We start from the raw sequence: 23,432 nt of genomic DNA on the forward strand, positions 1-23,432 counted from the left end.
CATCTAAAGGCTCTCTCAGTTCGGTTTTTCCCCCTTTATCTACTGTTATTTCTGAGAAATATCAGTTTTTTTGGATCCTAAGTTGGGGAGGACCTTATGCTAGTCATCCCCCACTCTCAAAATTGGTTGAAGGGGGCGGGGTGCGCCCCTACCCCAACCCCGGTCTCTCCTGCTCCTACGCCTATATATTGTTTTGAAAATGCTAGCAAGCCGAAATATAATACTTTGAGCAATATATTCAGCTTTTTGAAAACTTGAAAGACACTGAGCTTTCCCCAGAAAGAACGGAACATTTTTTCCCGCAGAAATGACCAAAATCGACATACTGGTGGACATCGTCTTATTTCAATCTGATCACCTCGGCCATTATGCTACGCAATGTATTATACGGAAATACCCGATGTTTCACGATTGATACACGAGGTGTATTATACGGAGAATACGGAAATACCCGATGTTTCACGATCAAAACAACAAACGAGCAGTAACTTACAAATAAGTTCAGTTTATTTGAACATGCATAACATCTCAAGAAGTCCACAGAAGTATTCCTGAAAAAGTAGAATATTTGGAACTGGCTATTTCAGAGTTGGGAGCAGCTGTATAGACCCGTATCCATACCTGCTCACCCTTGTTACAATGTATAATGGCAGAATTAAATCCTTGGTCCAACGTCAAACTTCCGTCACATGTTCCCGCGGCGTACATCCGGAACAACATAACACCCTCTTTGACAACTTCCGCCTCAACTCTTTCATCGTAGCTGCTGTATAAAGCTGATTTGAACAAATAAACTCCGTTCACTGGGCAGACAAAAGTGTGTGTGCCCGTGTTAAACCCTTGACCTTCGTTAATTAAAACTTGATCAAATGGAATTGTTAAATCATAGTGTAAATTAACAACGTTTTTTGATAAGAAAACGGTGAACGCGACATGGTTACTTCCGGTCGGAACTTTGGTAGGAATAACAGTGGGTGTAGGCTTTAATGTAAAGGAACGTTGACCTCTTAGACGTGTCTTTGTGTCTTTACGAAAACCTAGAAATACAGAAATATAAATCTATGTATATCGCATTTTCATGGTATCTGACCAATCAAATGAAATCGGATGAAAATTGTTGATAGCAAATGGAAGTCAAAGGCACTCAAATTTGTATCCACTTAGTAATGTGATTTACACGGAACCTTGAGTATGGAGTCCATCCGATGGGTATGAGCGTTGTTACATGTTTCATTATCACTCATGAACAGATTCAGTCAATTCAAGTGTGTTGTTATTTTGCTTTGTTGCATTGATCATTTTATAGAATTTATTACAAAAAAAACATAACAAAATATACATTATGCAACTTATTGCCTGCATCAAGTTCGATATGAGGGTTTTATCGACCTGGGAAAATGATATCACTCCCACGTTGATATCTCTTCTTCCAGGTTGATAAATCCATATAACCACCAAACCTAAAGGGCAACAACTGTTTTATTAATAAATTAATTAGATTGAATGTTACTTGAGAAAAGAGTAATCAAAGCCGCTCACCACTGCCGGAGGTTAATATGTGTTTTTTTTGGCTCCTCTTACGTGTCAGAACGACTATAATCACATCATTAGAAAGGACTATTATTAATTTGGAGTAGATAATGAACTCTTATATTTGTTATTACATTTTGGAGCAACTGTCCATACCCAGTATGGCACACTTGATACATAGTTTTAGAATTCAAATCTTCTAAAAACGTTACCTTTATTTCTTGACTGCATAATTTCCTCTCCACTTCCATTTGCATAAACCGAGAAGATCTCTTGCTTAGCAAAATGTTTTTTAATCCATTGTTTAGATTCTTCATCGTTGTCAGACATGTAGAATGTAAGAACACCTTCTGCATTCGTTAGCCGTTCGTCTGTGTCGCTTAATTTACTTTCAGCTTCATTAAGTTTTACTTCATTCTGTTTTTCACGCGTGATCATGTCAGTTAACTTGTCGTCCACAGCAACAAGTTTCTTCTTTAAAATATTATCCCAATCTTCAACATCGCGGAGTTTGTTTCCAATTATATTCAAGTCTTGCACAAACGATGCGTCGCGTTCAATAAACTCAGCTTTCAAGCTTTCAATCTGAGACATTATGGAGTCTTTAATGTCGTTGTTAAATGCGCCAGTGGCTGCAACATCGCAGTCATTTAATACCTGAATGCAAAGAAAAATTAGGAAACCCAAATTCATTGTTCGGTGTTTGCCGAAGACACAGAACGCAATATATATGAAGTTTTTTGCACTAACCATTCCTGCAGATAAGGAAAATTAGAATATATGTAGTACTTTTAAGCACACGAAATAGATAAGGACTTAGAGGCCAAACAAAGGCCGTCTGCAGTGCAATGAGGAGTGTGCCTGCACACACGTTTAACCAATGCACACTGTTGTGACTGGACCAAACTCGTGATTGTAAGCTCATCTTACTTTGAAAAATGCAATTAGTCATTTTTTTACTGATTCTTTAGTAGAAAATACAAAAGTTAACACATCCAACAACAACGTATCACAATATATGGCACGGTAATGGCAAAGTGCAAAGGTCATATTGTCATGACGTTAACGTACCACGCCAAAGTAATGGCTCTTTGAAATTTTAGTATTATATATGGACCGTGCCATGGGAAAACCAACATAGTGGCTTTGCGACCAGCATGGATCCAGACCAGCGGATGCGCAGGCTGGTCTGGATCCATGCTGGTCGCAAAGCCACTATGTTGGTTTTCCCATGGCACGGCTCATATATTGCGTAATACTCACGAACAATCTCAACAGTTTTCAACGTTTCTTGCCAAGACACTGTTAACTTAACTTGCATATATTTTAGGACATTAATGTATCTTGTCTGGTTCAAGAGTTACAGCCCTTTGAATTTTTACAAAACACCGTTTATTGCGCAGTACTTATCAAATGCTTGCCCAGATATTCTTACAGTTTTCATGGTTTTTGACCCAAACTTACAGAAATATATCATTAGAAGTAAATTTGCGGATATTAGTACATAGTACGTATAAGTACCGTACCTGCATGGTTTAGGAGATACGATCCTCTGAACTTTTACACACAAAAAATAGTGCATATTGCTGTCGTATAGATCCTATAACCGTTTTCTAAGGACCCAGAACGCAAAGTACTTATTTTAAGTGAACTTTCATATGTTGTTAAGATATACGTGTAGTTTGTAAAGTTAATTAGTTACGGCCGTTAATTGTAATGGAATTGGAATTGTTTCAACATCCAAATGTCCACCCTTAATAATCATTTGAGCCGTGCCATGAGAAAACCAACATAGTGGGTTTGCGACCAGCATGGATCCAGACCAGCCTGCGCATCCGCGCAGTCTGGTCAGGCTCCATGCTGTTCGCTTTTAAAGCCTATTGGAATTGGAGAAACTGTTAGCGAACAGCATGGATCCTGACCAGACTGCGCGGATGCGCAGGCTGGTCTGGATCCACGCTGGTCGCAAACCCACTATGTTGGTTTTCTCATGGCACGGCTCATTTATTGTGTGGTTTCTCCAAGGATATTGTAGGTATTTACACTTGTGCAACAAAGGATACTTATGTACATTGATTGTGCCAGCAAGAAAAGGAACTTACTTGTGAACCATTGTCGAATTACTTCCCTTTACTTTTTTACATTTACTTTTACGACTACTGAATAAATTTTCAAAGAACTTGAGTTACCGAGGAAATGAAATGAGATAAAGAGCGAATGCTATAAAACCTAACTCAGTCTTAGATATCAATTGATTAATCTCCCCTTTATTAATTTATACTTCATTTTTTTTTACCTTTGTAAACACCGATCAGAATTTCACTTATCTTACTACAGCGTTTAAGAAACAACTCTATTTCGAATATTTATCCATTATACGTTCCCCTTTTCGCAATGTTTTTTTCTTTCTTTTTCTTAATCATAATGATATAATTTATGGTAAAAAAATTGTAATTAATTTACATACGGGGTAAAATCCTACATCGTCATTGATATTTTTTATCAAACAATTTTTGAATTGGGGTGGAAGAGATAAAAGTGTTTGAGAAAGAAGATGTACGAAACAAGAGCACCGCCTTGCGGGTGCTGACGCTCATCTGATTTTTTTTGTGTAATAGAAATATTGTCCTACCCATGATTTTCTAAGTCTAAAAAGGGCCATCATTCTTGCAAAAAGCAGGATAGAGTTATGTTTCTTGATGTACAGCGTCCACTTATGATGGTGAAAAACTGTTGCAAGTTTTAAAGCAATAGCTTTGATAGTTTATGAGAAAAGTTGACTTAAACATAATACTCAACCAAGAAAATGATTTTCTAAGTCCAAAAGGGGCAATAATTATTGCAAAAATCAGGATGGAGTTACGCTGCTTGCTGTACAGGGTCAGCTTATGATGGTGAACAAGTGTTGCAAGTTTCAAAGCAATAGCTTTGATAGTTTAAGAGAAAAAGTTGACCTAAACATAAAACTTAACCAAGAAATCTGATATTTTCTAAGTCCAAAAGGGGCCATAAATCTTGCAAAAAGCAGGATGGAGTTATGTTTCTTGCTGTACAGGGTCAACTTATGATGGTGAACAAGTGTTGCAAGTTTTAAAGCAATAGCCTTGATAGTTTAGGATAAAAGCTGACCTAAACATAAAACTTAACCAAGAAAACTGATTTTCTAAGTCCAAAAGGGGCAATAAATCTTGCAAAAAGCAAGATGGAGTTATGTTTCTTGCTGTACAGGGTCAGCTTATGATGGTAAACAAGTATTCCAAGTTTCAAAGCAATAGCTTTGACAGTTTGGGAGAAAAGTTGACCTAAACATAAAACTTAACCAAGAAATCTGATATTTTCTAAGTACAAAAGGGGCCATAAATCTTGCAAAAAGCAAGATGGAGTTATGTTTCTTGCTATACAGGGTCAGCTTATGATGGTGAACAAGTATTCCAAGTTTCAAAGCAATAGCTTTGATAGTTTAGGAGAAAAGCTGACCTAAACATAAAACTTAACCAGGCAACGCCGACGCCGACGCCGACGCCGACAACCGCTCAAGTGATGACAATAACTCATTTTTTTTCAAAAAATCAGATGAGCTAAAAATTGTCCAAAATCAAGACAGGAAGAAAGGAAGAATGTATGTATAAAAAGATATTCACCGTTTTTTGCATTATTTTACTGGTTTAAGAGATTTGAAGATAGAAATTGAATAAATCCTTTTGATACGTAATTGTTACTACCTAATAACATCCCCTCTTTATTCGTTCATGCCCTTTCGTACTCTTATTGAATGGCTAGTCGGTCAGTCATCAAAACTGCCCGAGGTCAGATGGGCCCATGCTTCATGCTTGACCGGCAAGCCATTCGATTTGTGTTTTATTACACGACGTCAGAAACAAATTTTCATACGCTTTACCTAGTTTTAACAAAAGCCCAGTAAATGTCAGTGTTGAATTATCGACCGGTTGATAACTAAAACTATGGACCGGTGATTTATATAAGGAGTCGGATAATAAAAATACACACTTCTTGTGTCTTAACATATATAAGGGGAGCATACCTTGCTGATAGTATGTTTTTTTATAATTGACAACTCAAGGTTAGGACATTTTTGGACGATCAAACTACAAGCCAAAATCCCGATTCCTTAAATAATTATTTCAAGCAAAGGCGGACTTTTGGGTTGGAATCATCAAAATCTGAAACCTGCCTAGATTTGAACCAACATAGATGGACAGCCGTAAACCGGCTCAACCATGTGCACCAGTAAGTAGCAGTTTTCAGTTAATGGCATAACATGAAACAACTTGCATAGTTTTTTATCTTTATTTTCTAAAGTTTAACAATTTAGTTTTTGATTTTTCAACTGCGGAATACTGTTTAATAACTATGGTTATTGCACTCCAACCATATATATGTGTGTGTTATCTTAAAACGATATTTAAAAATTCTAAATGAATAACTATATTTGTCAAATGGCAGAATATTGTAATATAATATCTCTTCCTTTTGTTTTAGTACTTTTACTGTGTTATATTTTATATTATTGGTCCCCATTGTTCGTACATGTACTTTATCACATTATTTTCGGTAGCAATATTAGTTATTATTGTATTGTGTTGTTCTGGATGTTACAAGTGTCAGTTTAAACAGGTTTAAGCTTCTTCTCCTTCACCTTCCTCCTCGTCGAACTCGCCCTCCTCCTCGGCGGTGGCGTCCTGGTACTGTTGGTATTCAGAGACCAAGTCGTTCATGTTGGATTCGGCTTCTGTGAATTCCATCTCGTCCATACCCTCGCCAGTGTACCAATGCAAGAAAGCCTTACGACGGAACATAGCGGTGAACTGTTCGGAGATACGCTTGAACAGTTCCTGGATGGCGGTGCTGTTGCCAATGAAGGTGGCGGACATCTTAAGACCACGTGGTGGGATATCACAGACGGCGGTTTTGACGTTGTTGGGGATCCATTCGACGAAGTAGCTGCTGTTCTTGTTCTGGACGTTCAACAGCTGTTCATCTACCTCTTTCATGGACATACGACCACGGAACATTGTTGCGACCGTCAGGTATCGTCCGTGACGTGGATCGCAGGCAGCCATCATGTTCTTGGCATCAAACATCTGCTGGGTGAGTTCTGGGACGGTCAGAGCTCTGTACTGCTGGCTACCACGAGAAGTAAGCGGTGCGAATCCTGGCATGAAGAAGTGGAGACGTGGGAAGGGAACCATGTTGACCGCCAATTTACGAAGATCGGCGTTCAGCTGACCTGGGAATCGCAGACAAGTGGTTACACCAGACATGGTGGCAGAGACAAGATGGTTCAAGTCACCGTAGGTTGGGGTGGTCAGTTTCAAGGTTCTGAAGCAGATATCGTACAAGGCCTCGTTATCAATACAGTAGGTCTCATCTGTGTTCTCAACAAGCTGGTGGACAGACAGGGTGGCATTGTATGGTTCAACTACTGTGTCGGATACCTGAAACATAAGATATGAAACCATAAGTTTGCGCAATGTTGGGGTCACCATTCAAGTCTTCTGAATATTCGTTAAATTCTAGGCACGTGATCACTCGTATGCTTTAAACAAGTGACATTCGGCATTTTTCGTAGTCTCGGGATTCTACGGTTGTTATGAAAGTCAAAGCCGAAGGATGTCGAAATAGTGTGTGAAGAATACGTAATTGCACGGAAATGGCCGAGTGTCATTACGGGTCCTAAACATTAACGGAAAATACGAGTAACAACTAGGCTTGCTTGCAGTATGGTAGCTCATTTTGGTTTTTTTGTTTTGTTTTGGTTTTAACGCCGTTTTTCAACAGTATTTCAGTCATGAAACGGCGGGCAGTTAACCTAACCAGTGTTCCTGGATTATGTACCAGTACAAACCTGTTCTCCGCAAGTAACTGCCAACTTCCCCACATGAATTATCAGAGGTAGAGGACTAATAATTTCAGACACAATGTCGTTTATCAAATAGTCACGGAGAACATACGCCCCGCCCGAGGATCGAACTCGCGACCCCGCAGACCAACGCTCTTACCTACTGAGCTAAGCGGGCGGGCGGCTCATTTTGGTATCTTTCTATTTTTAACAGTGTGAATCGAATGGTACAGCTTTTGGAAAAGACAAATAGTCTGTGCTCTCAATGAAAGGAGTGTTATTGATAACTTGTGACTTAATAGGTTTGGATGAAATGAAATTCATAATTTACCTTAGGCGATGGCACAACTGAGAATGTGTTCATGATTCTGTCTGGGTATTCTTCACGGATTTTACTGATCAGAAGTGTTCCCATACCAGATCCAGTACCACCACCAAGGGAATGTGTAAGTTGGAATCCCTGAAGACAGTCACAGCTCTCGGCCTCCTTTCGTACAACGTCCAACACGGAGTCCACTAATTCAGCACCTTCTGTGTAATGTCCCTTTGCCCAGTTGTTTCCAGCTCCGCTCTGTCCGAACACAAAGTTGTCTGGTCTGAACACCTGGCCGAAAGGTCCAGATCTGACAGAGTCCATGGTTCCTGGCTCCAAATCGACAAGTACGGCTCTGGGTACATATTTGCCACCTGTAAATTAGCCACAGTATTTTGAAAAAAAAAACAACAAAAAACCTAAACAAACTAAATTTATTTCATCAAGAATAATGAAAGCACAATGTCAATGAGACAAAAAATGTTAAAATCTTCCGCCATATCTCTTGCAAAACAGTCACTCTTCAATCTAGAGATACGAAATGGTACTATATTTCGTATAAGTAAAATGATCTTCATTCAGAGCTTTTCTTATTTATTTTTTTTCAATTCATTATTCTTGTTTGATTTTATTCTGTAGTCGTAAGAGGCATGCGTTTGTAAAGTGTTTTTCGTTAAAAAAATATTCTATTTGAAAACAGGATTTTTGAAGCTGTACTCACCAGTGGCTTCATTGTAGTAAACGTTGATTCTCTCAAGCTGGAGGTCTGAGTCCCCGTGGTAGGTACCGGTGGGGTCAATACCGTGCTCGTCTGAGATCACTTCCCAGAACTAAAATATAAAAAAATAATATAAGAATATAAAGAAAAAGTTAATAAAAGCCATTTAGTTATCTTTACAATGTTGGCTCCGGGTTGTTTAATCTTGCCGGTGGTAAAATGCATGACGTGAGATACCAGAATTGTCTATTTTTGTCAATATCGATTATAAAATGAACAACTGTTGTAAAAAAGGTTTATATATTTTATCTATGAGATCCACCTATTGCAAACACTTGAATAACCATTAAGACAACCTTCAAACTGTTTATTTAGTATGTTTCAAGTAGTTAATCAAGTATAAGAATAGGCTTAGCTATGACAAGAAGTACTCAAGTATGTTTACTTTGTATATATTTGAATAATAGCACATCTAATACTATTCAAAAATGCAAAACTAATCAAGGTTAGCCTCATATTCGTATATGACAAAAGATAATTCAGAATTCCTAAGGTTGCTTGTTTGATACTAATATTTTCGCAACTTCTTATCAAATATAAGTTTATTTACAACCAACCAACTATGTATTAACTGCTATGTAAGCAATTTCTTTTCATTTCGGATCATTAATTGGCAACTTTTGTCATTAATTAAGAAATCTTTGTCTTTCATCCAAATTAAAACTATGTCATACAATTCACACGACATTTACGATGACCCCACCTTGGTATCCCGCCAAATTAGATTGTTATCAGACGACAACAATTATTTCAAAAATCGATTTCGGCAAAGTTTTATTGAATCGCGCACGAATTCGATTACCACCGCGCTGTTTTTAAGTCAATGTGATGATTAACGGACTCGAACAATTGATTGATACATACATTACGTATCAAGTTTCCGATTTTGAGGTATGCTTTCCAGTCTGATGCGTGCCGTTGCATATTTTACAGCGAAAAGAAACATTGCTCTCAGGAGCTCGTTTCACAAACAATCCTGAGTAAAATCAACATAAAAGCAAACTTTATCCTTGGCTTACATAAAGCTAGTCAGAATCTGTATTAAATTGACATTAATATTTGACCAGATGGCATAGCATTTGAAAGAATTACCAAAAAAGTTCTGTCAATGTTTAACATGCAATTCGTGAAACATGCAAGTTCTGTAGTTGGACAAAATGGCCTCCTTGTAAGGCAGAGTCTAACTTATTTCTCAGTTTAGTTAATACGCGTGTCATCATGACCTTAAGAAGTAATTTAGCTTCCCCATAAGCGCTACAAATGCCAAACAGTTTCCTCGTTTTTCATAATACTAATGTCGGCCATTTGTTCTTTTTTACAGGAAAAATAAATCTAATTATGCATCAGAACTAATCCGCTTTGTCAATAATGATAAAGACGTAACATTTTATGTTTTGTTCTTTTTGTTGCAAATAACCTTGGCATATGACAGACAAAAGTCGGTCGTGTTTGTTATCTAATTTAATTGTATACGCAGACATGTACTTTGTGGATCCTTTGTATATATATATATATATATCTCGTGACAGAAATACTTATTTATATTTTTTGCAACAATCTTATTCAATATTTGAATGTCTCAATAGGTCATTTTCATTAAATCTGTTGCAGCAATGACGCATTTTAATCATTAATTTCTAAAAAGAACCGATCACTATATGGAAAATAGTTGAAATAATGCCGCGGTTTCCACTTTTCCCCATTTCGACTTTTCAAATATTTTTTTCGAACTGCCGCTATGCGGTAATGGCCCTAACGGGACACCATAGGGGAATGCCGAATTACCAGTTTTCGCGTCGCAGCTGACCAACTTCCAAACTCAACTCGAAAGTATAAGTCGTTTACCTATGTGCGTGAAAAATATGACCAAATTCTGACTCGGTTTCATTCCTGGACTGGGCAGGAAGCTTCAGACAGTGCAATGGTTATTCGTTCAAATTTAGGCTTTGTCAGAGCAGCGTACTTATAAAAAGTTCATATCAAAGAGTTATTTTGGAATATATGCGCTGGTGTTTACATGAAACAGTTGCTCATCGGACCTCCCTAGTTACCTCCTGGTCAGACATTCGGACTTGGGAGTGTCCATTCTTCAAAGGACATTTTTTTTCTCAGATTTTATAAGTATTTTCATTTTTTTTTTTGTAAAATGTATACAAGTAAGAAATTAAAGACTAGAATTCTTGGCTTGTAAACTGTGTAAAAAGCTATGTACTGCGTTATAGTTACGCAATTAAATATGGAAACTGAAGAAATTTAATTTTGTTTTAGAGATTATCACTTTTAAATGATACTAATTCATAATTTTCTTATATTTTACAGACGATCCCATCATTAAGCTGTGATGTACATCTTGATACACGCCCCTTTAATCAACTTCTTTTTAAAATCTTAAAGAGTTAGATCCTTCTTAAAGTTAAACAAATGCGGCAAATATTTCAAGTTTTGTGTCAGGACATGAAATAATTTCAGGTGTTAACTAAATGTGTTTTACCCCGAGATTAAACCTCAGCTATCGCAATCAAGTTACTGCGCTATCGCGTTTCTTTACAATATGAACAAAGCAAATTGATCGTAAATTTAAGATTACAAGTTTCTATAGAAATTTCTACTAAGTCAATAAATAAACCGATACTTTACTTTTATATTGTTGCAATACACAATTTTCACTTGTAAAATATTGAATCAGGTAACTTGAAATATAGTCAAATAAGGCAATACACAATTTTCACTGGTAAAATACTGAATCAGGTAACTTGAAAATATAGAATCTAGTCAAATTAGCAGATTAGTCATTAGATCTACTCATGTCGAATTAGTCATATCCTTTCTTACCAGGTGAAATATAATTTTAGATATGATTCTTTTAAAAGGTCACGTATACGCTCTATGTGTAACTAACCTGGTGAATAACCCGGTAACTAATGACACAGAATCTGTTATCTATTTGTATCACATTTTCTCTTTCACTTTCACGCAACAAAAACCTTACCATTCATTCTACCTACATGTAAATAAAATTTGAATGCTGACATTGCATAGTAACTATAACTAGACAAAACGACAAACAGGCAACTATGATTTACTTTCATGTTACATGTAGAAAAATATCGAATACAATGTACAATTATTATAGATTCTGTAACCGGATGTATATGGAAATGAAAACTACTCACTTTTGCTCCGATCTGGTTACCGCACTGTCCGGCTTGTATGTGTACGATTTCTCTCATTTTGTCTGTCTGTCTGTATTTTATTGAACACTGAAAATTGTAACGTCCTCACTCTTCAAGTTTTTTCTGCCTTGTAACCTTTAGTTACTGACGACAAGAATATATATACCCCGGCACATGGAGCCTCGTTTTCGATTTATCGACAATTTTCGTATATTTCCGCAACAAAGCGGATTTTTACGAAAAATGAAGGAGTGGCAGCTCATTGATCGGTCGCTGGAATTCGTTATGACTTCCGAAAATTACCGAATGGCATCAAAGTGGTTATCACAAATCATATTTATAATTAAACAGAGTCTCTAGCGAGACAATGACTATGTTTAATAGATAACAGCACGATTCATACAGTGTTTTGATGTAACTAAGATAGTTCATGAGATCAGTTTAATCAAAACACAAGGACAATATGATCATATATATTTCAATGCACCCTTGCCGCGTTTTTCGTCACGCCATATTTGATATCAGTTGAATTAAATTTAGAGATTACATTGTCTTGTTTATTAAAACTATTTAATAGTGTGGTTAGATAAGAGCTTACTTGAAGCAGGTTTTATAGCGATTTATATTCAAGATTGTTTTCACAAAATCCATGGATTTTGGAATTGTATATTGACCCTGTATTCGATATATTTTTCATAATCTGCTTTAATCAGTTGAACCAATACACGCTATTATCAAACTAAGCTGTGCAAATTCACCCTCGTTATTCATGCTAAAACTGCATTTTCTAAAGTTTGAACACTCTAGGTTTGAATGGGTAATACAAATAAATTTCATTGAACGATATTTCCTGCTATGTGACAAGTATGAGTTGACATGAAGTTCTATTTTAATGTTCCGTAAAATGACTTGAGCTGAATAAAACGTGCAAACAAATTTAGTTTAAGTTTAAGTTTAGTTTAATTATTTTTTATTGCTTATTACTATTTACATTTATAATAACAAATATCAAAAAATGTACATGTACAGCCAAGGAAATAAGCAAATGGGTCGGGCCACAAGTTCTTACAACATTAGTAAATAACATAAAGTAACTAGGCGGGGAAAACAAAATAAATATGAGAAGTTGTGTTATTATTACGTGCAAACAACATTAATGCATTAAATATTATAATAAGAGCACTGTATTTGTATCCTAAGCGATTTCACTTTGAAATTTTCGACAATTTCATAATTTTTGCAGCAAGTAAAACAGACGATAGAGAAAGAATAGGTTTTGTAGATTTAAAACTTTTATCATGATTGTAACTTTCACGGTTACGGGTAACACTATAGTTCGGTAACGCTGGTAACACAGCAAAATTGATGTAACACCGGCAGATAATACAGATGGCGGCGATACAACAATTTGGTTATTACAGATCCGTGTCCATTATGACTGTGACTTGTGTAGAATGTTATTCTTGCTATCAGGCTTACTAATATTACACGGTTTATACCTGTTTCCATTCGAATTACGATAGGCCTTTCCGCGCCCTCCAGCATCAATAATCCAGCGTCATAAAATTCGGCAATTTCCGTGCGATTACGTATTCTCCTAGCGCGTTTTCGGTATTCTCCGTCAGCTAATGCAGTTCATATCAGCAACCTGCCGGAAAATGCCGAAATCGCATTCGGAGGAAACGTAATCACACGGAAAGTGCCGAATGTCATAACGGGTGCACTACCACAGCGATGATTACGTCATTGTTACAAAGGTTACTGCTCCAAGGCTGTCCATTTCAGCAGCAGTTGCTAACAAGAATAACATGCCGACTTTACGGAAAATGGTGTATATTTGCATCGTTGAGACTGATTAGATCCTAAATGACAAGCAAAATTCCGTATTCTTTGTAAACGATTCCAGCAGTTTCCTGTATGAACATTATCGCCTGCAGAATGTGGAAACGCCGTACAATAAAACGTAATCATACGTAGGTTGCCAGTTACCATAGCGGGTCCACTACCTTAAAATGCGATATTTAAAGTTTTCAATTTCTGCTACACGATATCTTTGAAAATAATATCTTTGAAAAAAGTATTGGCATGTGCCACGGTATCGTATAAAGAATTAAGGAGGTTTTTTTATGGATTTATCAACACAGCTTGGACTTTTGTCACAGATGTAACACACAGTTTTTAAGCACATAAAACAATGTAAACCTCTTTGAAAAGGACACGTACGCAACTGGAAATCTTGATCAAGGTTATGAAAGGATCATAAATGACGCGGAAAAATGTGTAACAATAATTATTCACTACCATATCCGATACAAATCGATCATCAACAAGATAAAAACTGATCAGTTTAATCGACGATACTTAGTTTTAATTTACAAAGCAGATAACAAAATTGATTAATCTGGGATAAATTCGTCCTAGCTCGCAATATACTCTACTATTGTCGGAAATGTTTGAATCTCTCTCTCTCTCTCTCTCTCTCTCTCTCTCTCTCTCTCTCACGTGCTACTTCCATACACAACAGATGACTGACAACAAGAGTTCCATTTTTTCTGCCACTGAAGATATTCACCATCTCCGGGGATAGAACAATGTCAACTTCAAGACTGGTATTTTGCCCTTCCCGCCACGTTCACATGACGGTATGTGTTGCAGCATAAGATATATAAAGGCTTTATACAAGAGTAAATCTATTTGCATCATCATCGTCGTCGTCATCATCATCATCGTCATCGTCATCGTCATCATCATCACCATCATTGTCGTCGTCATCATCATCATCATCATCATCGTCGTCATCATCATCACCATCGTCGTCATCATCATCATCATCATCGCCGACTTCGTTATTATCATCATCATCGTCGTCGTCATTATTATCATCGTCGTCGTAGCCATCAGTATCATCATCATCATCGTCGTCATCATTATTATCATCGTCGTCGTAGCCATCAGTATCATCATCATCATCGTCGTCGTCATTATTATCATCGTCGTCGTAGCCATCAGTATCATCATCATCATCGTCGTCGTCATTATTATCATCGTCGTCGTAGCCATCAGTATCATCATCATCATCGTCGTCATCATCAGCATCTTAATCATCATCATCGTCGTCGTCATCATCATCATCATTGTCGTCGTCATCATCATCATCATCATCATTATCTTCATCATCATCATCACCGTCGTCGTCATCATCATCATCATCGTCGTCGTCGTCATCATTATCATCATCATCATCTCATATTCATCTTCTTTGATGTTAATTCCGTCATTTTGTTTCATCATCAGCAACTTCACCATCAACAGTGGTTGCAACCGCAAATGCGCCAACTGTTGGAAACAAATTACCCATTGTGTCTGCGGTACATCAAAGTGTTTCCTCGTATTTATATAGTAATGTAAACTGAAAAAAATATCGCAATCAAGAGTGTCATAAATCTTAACTGAACATCTCTTAGACAAAAGTTCAGTTCATGAATCAACGACAAATCTCTTTGACAAATGCCGACACATTTCCATATATAGCTACGATATCTGGGCTTAATTCCTTCAAGGCCTCTTCAAAACAACATAATGGATATTTTAGTCTACAGAATTGTCCGCTAAATGTCAAACGGCCGACAATTAAGCCATCTTGTCGAATTGATCTGAAACAATTTAGAACCCAAATACCAGTTTTCATTGGACGCTTAAGGGCTTCGTTGTTACGTTTCACTTTTCTTCTCAAATATGTCCATATGTACTTGCGCAATGTTTTAAGAAGGACTTATGCGGATAATTTTGCATGTGTAAATATAATAAAACATCATAACTATGTCATTGAGGACATGCATTTGTATCTAGTGAACTTTTTAAGACTTTTACACGGGTTATGCTTGCTTTATAGTGTGATAGGAGCTAAAATAGGTAAGTTTTCTATTATGTCTTTATGCTTTTTTTTCTTATAGGTGTATCATTTATGAAGCATGTATAACTTTTGAAGTTTAGCATACCCGTACTTATACCATACGAAAAAAAAAGGATTCAAGTAATTAATGTCTGTACAATTAAATAAATATCAAGTAATTGCGGCATTCGGGTGGTTTGTCGCCCGACTTACTACGTCCAGTGTTCAGATGCGCAGGAATTGAACCTTAACCAAGTGGTAAAATATAAGAATCTTTCTTTGATTGAAATGCGGATCTAGTGTGAATGTTTAGGTGGTAACGAGGCTCTGTCCAGTTACCAGAGGGCCAGATATTTCCATCCGCTCTGTCAACCAGTGACTGATTTTTTTTCTTGCATGCCGTATTCTTCAAATAATGCAAGAAAAATATAAATATAAAATCAATCTAATGTTTTTCTTTTAAAATTTTTAAGCATTATATTATAATAGTAACTACTGTAATAAACACTTGATATCGTTGTTTTAGGCAGATCAAAGTTATTAATATTTAGTCATGGGTTTTAGAGACTTGATGAAGAGTAACCTAAGACCGGGCGCTGTTTGGCAAAAGTTGAAACATCAATGTTTTCTAAAGAAATACATACATTAGATAGTTATTTATGTTTGTCACTATGTAGTTGTTATAACTGACTTAGAAAAATATCTTCGAGGTTGGCAGTGCGAAAATGGCAGAAATCAGCAACCAGACAAAAGTACGAAAATGTATATTTCAGCATATGCTGGCAAATAAAAAAATTCCAACTGTTTCTACTAAGACCTCTGATCTCCCCCTTCATGCTACGACAGCATAAATATAATAATAAAATATGGCGTTCGATATAAGCATTCAATTTTTACTGTTTTACTGTTTGATCCACCGTTTTTGAAACAATGTTTGTCCTTGATTTTCCTTAAATAGAAGACAAATTTACCATTGAGAATATGCATAACTCTAAAATAATTAAGAGGGTGGTCATGCATTTTTTTTATAATTAAAAAAAAATGGTGTGGTATCTTCCATTGTAAAATTCGGCCATTTTAGACTAAACAAATTTTAAAATTTAAAGTTTAGCTTTGTTTGTAGATGGATTATTATAAAACTTGCCAGGACATCTTAATAAGCATAAAAAAATGTTAAATTTCTAAAAAAAAAATGTTTTTCGACATTTGATTTTGACCGATTTTTACTAAAGGAAAAACAAGTATTTTGCCATAAAATTGACTTTCTTAAAGCTATTTTAAAAATTTACTGAAATAGATTCTACTACTACCCTCAGACACCTTTAGAATGAAGAGAAGATTATATTTCAAGATCTTGCAAAATAAAGCCGCAATGCGCGAAAAACGTGTAACGGATTTGTTGAGTAAAAAAGTAAAGCAAAAGTTAAAAACAAAAAAGCATGTAATACGAGTATACATAGTATAAAAATATGCTAACATGAAATATTTTAACTTAATGTAAAATGATTTGATTTCGTTGGCATAAAAATTTCGTGGTTTTGACAAATTTGCTATTTCATGGGTTTATAAATTTGAGAATTATGAACACTGAACATAAAAAGAATGCGGTCTTTACTTGTTCGTTTAGATTTAATTTTGCGGATAAATCTACCACGAAATCAAAAAAAAAAAAAGTTCGCCACGAAAATTAATGATTTCACAGTAGTGTCGTTTGCGTTTCTGACCGTGCACCTGTTGAACAGTAAAATTTGCAATTTTTCCTTGCGCTTGCAAGACTGGTTAGATTTGTTTTAGTTTATAAAATCTGTAAAAAGACCATTTCGATGCATAGAACTCAATGAAGTAAAGTAACAGCAGACTGCAACATGTAAGGCTTTAGTGTCGAATCGTCATGATCCAAATTGATCAGAAATTAAAAAAAAAAAAAAAAAAGAAAAAAACAACACCAAGTTCAAAACTCGACCAATCTGATTGTTTCTTACAGATTTGATTGAATTTTATCTACTGCGTACAACGTACAGTTGAAACTCGATATCTCGAGCTCGTTTTGTCTAGAAATTCTTTAAGACAATTTCAAGTCTAGTCCCCAAAACACGTGCAAAAATATCGTTCTAGGTCGAATTTCGGTAATCTCGAAGTAAAAAGCTCGACCTCTTGGACTTCGAAATACCAAATTTCATTTGAGCTGTGCCATGAGAAAACCAACATAGTGGGTTTGAGACCAGCATGGATCCAGACCAGCCTGCGCATCCGCGCAGTCTGGTCAGGATTCATGCTGTTCGCTTTTAAAGCCTACTGCAATTAGAGAAACTGTTAGCGAACAGCATGGATCCATGGATCCACTGGATCCATGCTGGTCTCAAACCCACTATGTTGGTTTTCTCATGGCGCGGCTCATTTAATATCGGAATGATAAAAAATGTCTTAAATATTTTTTATTGAATATTTACCGAAACGTAAAGCACTGTTGTTTATTTCCTCTTCAGATATCGAAGATTCACGAAGTAAAACGTTAACTACATATCCGAAAACTACATCACTCGATTCCAGACTGATGAGATCTCTTTTGTACGCGGAAAACAGAATGAAAGAGCTCGGTGAAATAATTGTTGTTTGTTCTGATGGTAACTCTTAACGCACATATGCTCGTTTTTTGCTTATCTTGCATATTTATTAAGTGTTATAGACAACATTTTTGTAGATATAAATACAGAAGAAAACAGCTAAGTATAACATCATTGTCTCCTTTGTTTTGACAATTCTTTATTGTTTTAAAAAGTTTATTAAAAAGTCCAAAAATAAAAATTCATAAAATAAAAAGAAATAATAATGATAAAAAAATCATAGTTTTTTTTTTACATTTGCATTTTACATTTAATTTCAGAAATGTATTACACGAGTTTTTCATTCCATCTCTGACCACCCTAACATTGTTTTATTTCTTTAAATTTCCAGCTTTATGCGAAATAAATCAGGATCGGAACAAAAGAAGCGCCGTATCAGACTCTCCAGTTGCTCAAAACAAACAAACAGACACTGCCGACAAAAGCAAACACACATCAAAATCCATAACACGCTATGCCTTTGGAAATCCTGCATTACCAGGTCCGTCAAAGAAAAGAAACGGCAAGACAAAATCTAAGAAACCAAAAGGATGAAATATGGAAAGACATTTTTGGCGTGTTTAAATATTGTTGAAATGTTTTGTCTCAAAAGACGAAAAACTTCAAGCCATGGGTTACAGTTGAAATTGTGTTATTTACTTGTGCATACGGTACCTATAAATTGTAAAGCATTATCGGGGACAATGACAGATCTTCAAAAAAAACAACAAAAAAAACAAAACAAAACAAAACAAAAAAAACAAAAAAAAAAACAAAAAAAAAAAAAAAAACAACAAACACATTACTTGTGTCAGTATAAAGTATAATGGGAGACTAATTTTACAAACATGTTGTGTGACAAAAATCTAATAGCTTCCCCTACTTATGCATAATTTCGTTACCAAAGTGGACAGATAACATTTCTAGTTATTTATTTGAGTCTGCTTTGTCTTTTCCGCACTAAGGTTTTTCTTGATTTCTCTTTAAAGAAAGTCAACACCGTTGATATTATACAACAGTCTAAAGGAATCTGAGGGTGATAAAACTATTTTTTTTCCAAAATATTTTTTATCTTGATAAGTTCTGAAGTTATGGGTAAAATTATTTTGACGGAATATTTTCAATTGATTTTCACCCATTTTTGACACTAAAATTGTTTCTGAAATTCAAATTTTGACTCCATTTGTGAATACTTTCAGGAGCATAAAAGCAGCACACATTTTGTAAAATTTCTTCCCTTTTATCTTGTTACCTTTCCAGAGGCCATATTTTCTACCTGTCTAACCTGGTCAGAGTATCGAACCGATCTTTTTGTAGGGGAGGGTGGAGGTGGGGGTGGGGGTTTTTGAACTGGATCACAAGGTCAGATGATATAGAGCCTTATTAACTTCTGAAGGCCACATATTTTTACTTAGCTTTTTTTTTCTTACTTTTCACAACTTTTCAGTAGATCAGTTAACATAAGTTGAAAATTGATATAAAGTAAATAAATTTAACACCTTTATCAGCAAATATTATCAGGACTGTGCTGATGTTATTTGTGTTAGTCATAATACCATTATTGACATTGCTTCGTCACCTGTTGTCATGTTGAGTCATACGTCATGTTATAATGAGCAACTGGTAAAAATAAACTATTATTATTTATTTAATATTTAATGTTTTTCTTATTTTGTCGTATGTTATGTTGCAATTTAAGATAAAATTAATAATATACCCAACGAAAAAAGGAATTGTTGTTTATTATTTAAAATGTATTCACAGTAGGTTTAAGGCGTTTACGGATTTACTGAGGCGAAAATTCGATTAATTTTCGTGTATAGACCTAAATTAAAGCAACAGATATTCATAATAATTAGACTCAATTTATCGATGGCTATTGTTGCTATTAATAGAAGTTTTCTCCCAACCAGTTTTCTGTTCATTGTTCAGTATAAAGTTTGTTTCTGCATACACATGTATTCATTAAACAAAATTGAGCCGTATCATGAGAAAACCAACTTAGTGCATTTGCGACGAACATAGATCAAGACAAGCCTGCGCACCTGCGCAGTTTGGTCAGGATCCATGCTGTTCGCTTTCAAATTCTATTGCAATTAGAGATACCATTAGTAAACAGTATGGATCCTGACCAGATTGCGCGGATGCGCAGGTTGGTCTGGATTCATGCTGGTCGCAAATGCACTATGTTGGTTTTCTCATGGTGCGGCTCAAATCATCTATAATAACGCCACTTAGCTTTTGTCAGCTGGCTGAAATGGCGTCTTAAGAGCGTTTCTGAAATTTTGTATACATTTAGAAAATTATATTGTGAATGGTATAAAGAATTTTCTGTACAATACACATAAGCCTTTTGTTATATATAATTTTACGACCACATCCCATTGTTCAAAAAACAGTTATAAAACATTTAAACGTTTATGAGTTTGGTCTGCGAGAATATATATTCAATGCAATGTTGTTGTTTTTTTCAATAGCGAATATTATTCCACTCATTTTCCTTATTCAAAGTCAGTTCGAATTATCAAAAAAAAAAAAAAAAAAAAAAAAAATAAAATAAAATAAAAAAAATAAAAAATAAATAAATAAATATAAATAAATAAAAATAAAACAAGAAGAAGATCGCAATCTTTATTTACATCGCATCATTGTACATATATGTAATATAAAACAATATAAAACAAGGCTAACAGTATAAAAGTACAATGCCACTCCAACATGGAGTTATAAGAGATATCCATGCAGTCTGATCATGATCTGCACTGTTTGCTATTCAGCCAGTACCTTTATTGTAAACACCCCTTTTAACAGTTAATGGTACGGTCCAAACTAGAAGATGGAGAAGTTCATTATAGAAATTTAGCAGGGTAAGGGTTAAAGAATCAGATGAAGAATGAGATTCGAACAATGACCAATATGTCTAGTGTATATATGTTATATGTTTTTTACGTGTACTGTCTTTCCTATTTCTTACATATGTGCACTTATATTACCACACACCGCCAAATTATAGCTCATTAACGTGTTTGAGGCTAAACAATCAGCTTAAAAATCAATCATATAGTTAAATGGCACAGTCAGTATACCACTAAGTATCCACTATGTATCAATGTAATATTTCTGTTATTGCACATGTGTCTATAGGTCATATTGCCGTATACAACTTATCTAATGTATGTAACTCTTCCGTATACGTCTCTTCAAGCAGTTATATACGTAGCTTCCAAAGCAGCTATGTCCGGTGGTATCTCTGTCTGATTACGGAAACAGTGGCCGTGTGTTCGAGCCCAAGCTCCTTCAAATAAAGTTACTTATACTTACGTTAGGATAAGATTCTCGTGCACGGGTGCTTTAGACTTGGTACGCTGAAAAATCAGGGAAGCTTCTGGAATTGGAGCGTCTTCTGTATCTTGCACAATCCTGATACTTACATTACCAATAGTCGTCTGGAGGAGTTGCCCATATGGTTACACACAAACAAACGAGCTATTTTCGCAGGCAGCCATACACGGAGTTACAACCTATTCAAATTAAAGAGTTTTTCATTGTACTACTATTGTTTATTGTCAATGTTAACAAATCATCTATCACTATTAGTTTGTCAAAATTCTGATCAAATTTATCACCATGAATGTCACCGACATTTCTTAAGGCCAAGGAAATTATATGTCTAGTTTTCTGTGCTTTTTGCATTATTTTGTTTAATTATCTCTTAGACTATCGTTTTTAACTTCAACAGCAAGTCCTCAGCTGATCATATGATCCATAGAGCAAGAACGTTTGTACTTAAATTTCATTCATTTAACTATAATCTTTTTATATAATACATATGTTTCTAAACGAATTTGTGAATAAGATCTCTGTTATGAGAATATTGGTTTTTTTTATAACTGTACGCAAAAAGCTATACGTATCCCAAGCATATTGGGGTTTGTTTAGCATACACAGTGTAGATGACAAAAGATAGAGAGAGAGAAAAAACACCTGTTGATGCTTATTAGTCAACGCTCTATCATATTATGAGCTCGTCATAATCATGTATATGATAACTCAGGCATATATCATTTGGCGGGGCCGTAAAATGCCCACAAAAATGACCATTAGCTGACAATAACTGTACAAAACCCTCAACCGTACTGTCAATTTGGTCAGCGTTAACTATACACCTTTCCAGACTGTCCTTATATGACAACTACTTTTGTCATTCGGAACCTCTCGCCTAATTACTTTTATGTAATTGACCATATCAATGTGAAATCACTTTTTTTTTTGTTTTTATTATTATTGATACATATTTCATAAAGTGATCGGACATATTACCGTGAGAATCAATATAGATTTTGCTTTTATCATGTTTAAAACATTCAGTACGGATTTTTAAGGAAATGACGTTATTTTACCTTTCTAACCTTCGTTAATTTCGGATATTGCTGCAAAAGCACAATGGTACCGCAATAGCTAAACGACAAGGAGAGAAACAGAAGTAGAAGCAGCAACAGCAACAGCAACAGCAGTAGCAGCAACAACACAACAGCATCCGGTTAGAAGCAGCAACTGCCTATTAACAACACCAGAAACATCACCACATATTATATCAACTTGTCACTTTAATTTAAAACTGTTTACTACTTTAAAATGGATATGTTCAATTACCCGCCGCCAAGGATCGGCTTCCGGCGGTCCAGTCTTTGGGATTTAAACCAGGTCAGTATGGTGTTACCAACTTTAGGGACTTTATGTAACTTTAAGAATGTTTTTTTTCGATGGTTTACAGGAAGTTTTTTTTTTTTGGTTTAGTTTAACGTCGCACTGCAAGCCAGCTGGATGGATTCCTCGCATGAAGAAGTCAATGCCCTGAGTGAGGCTCGAACCCACATCGGTTAGGGGCAAGTGATTGGAAGTCAGCAACCTTAACCACTCGGCCATGGAGGCCCCCGGTTTACAGAATGAGCTAATTTTTACATCATGTGCTCGTTTTACATGGTTACGTAGCGTATTTGACGGTAAATAATTTGTTTTTACAAGGAGGGGTTGGGGGTGACTATGAAATACTTTTGCTATATGTATTTAACAGAGAAGGAGAACAGTGTTGCCACTAGAAAAAATCGTTCAGTTAAAGTATCAATGTAATTTGGCTCTATTAAAAATACAATCTAGCTTTGTGGATTTTTTTCCGGAATCAATAATCTTAACCTATATCCCAGAAAACATTCGTTCTTATATACGAATTATTAAACAACATAATATTAAATGTTATTCAAATTGCTATTATTAAATTATTTG

The 23,432-nt window shown here is 35.6% G+C and overlaps 2 protein-coding genes across 2 annotated transcripts; both read right to left on the reverse strand.

The window, feature by feature from the left end:
- Window positions 1-485: 485 nt before the first annotated feature.
- Window positions 486-2,274, reverse strand: LOC123555050 (uncharacterized). The gene is made up of 2 exons (XM_045345583.2): window positions 1,743-2,274; window positions 486-1,037 (listed from the first exon to the last, which is right to left on the reverse strand). Exons 1-2 carry the CDS (start codon window positions 2,221-2,223, stop codon window positions 529-531), a joined length of 990 nt encoding a protein of 329 aa, XP_045201518.2. The 5' UTR covers window positions 2,224-2,274; the 3' UTR covers window positions 486-528.
- Window positions 2,275-5,824: 3,550 nt separating this feature from the next.
- LOC123555049 (tubulin beta chain-like) lies at window positions 5,825-11,814 on the reverse strand. Its single transcript, XM_045345582.2, has 4 exons — window positions 11,655-11,814; window positions 8,425-8,533; window positions 7,722-8,077; window positions 5,825-6,986 (listed from the first exon to the last, which is right to left on the reverse strand). Exons 1-4 carry the CDS (start codon window positions 11,709-11,711, stop codon window positions 6,168-6,170), a joined length of 1,341 nt encoding a protein of 446 aa, XP_045201517.1. The 5' UTR covers window positions 11,712-11,814; the 3' UTR covers window positions 5,825-6,167.
- Between the last annotated feature and the right edge of the window lie 11,618 nt (window positions 11,815-23,432).

The sequence above is a fragment of the Mercenaria mercenaria genome, chromosome 7 (genome assembly GCF_021730395.1).
Source record: "Mercenaria mercenaria strain notata chromosome 7, MADL_Memer_1, whole genome shotgun sequence".
NCBI lineage: Eukaryota > Metazoa > Mollusca > Bivalvia > Venerida > Veneridae > Mercenaria > Mercenaria mercenaria.

What these genes read in the sequence shown, in the direction of transcription:
- LOC123555050 (XM_045345583.2), bottom strand. Translation starts at nt 2,223, where the DNA reads ATGAATTTGGGTTTCCTAATTTTTCTTTGCATTCAGGTATTAAATGAC. An exon ending in TATGCAGTCAAGAAATAAAG is followed by an intron (nt 1,038 to 1,742) that starts GTAACGTTTTTA and finishes CTGTATTTCTAG; the next exon opens with GTTTTCGTAAAGACACAAAG.
- LOC123555049 (XM_045345582.2), bottom strand. Translation starts at nt 11,711, where the DNA reads ATGAGAGAAATCGTACACATACAAGCCGGACAGTGCGGTAACCAGATC. An exon ending in GTAACCAGATCGGAGCAAAA is followed by an intron (nt 8,534 to 11,654) that starts GTGAGTAGTTTT and finishes TTTATATTTTAG; the next exon opens with TTCTGGGAAGTGATCTCAGA. An exon ending in CAGTTGTGCCATCGCCTAAG is followed by an intron (nt 6,987 to 7,721) that starts GTAAATTATGAA and finishes CTTATGTTTCAG; the next exon opens with GTATCCGACACAGTAGTTGA.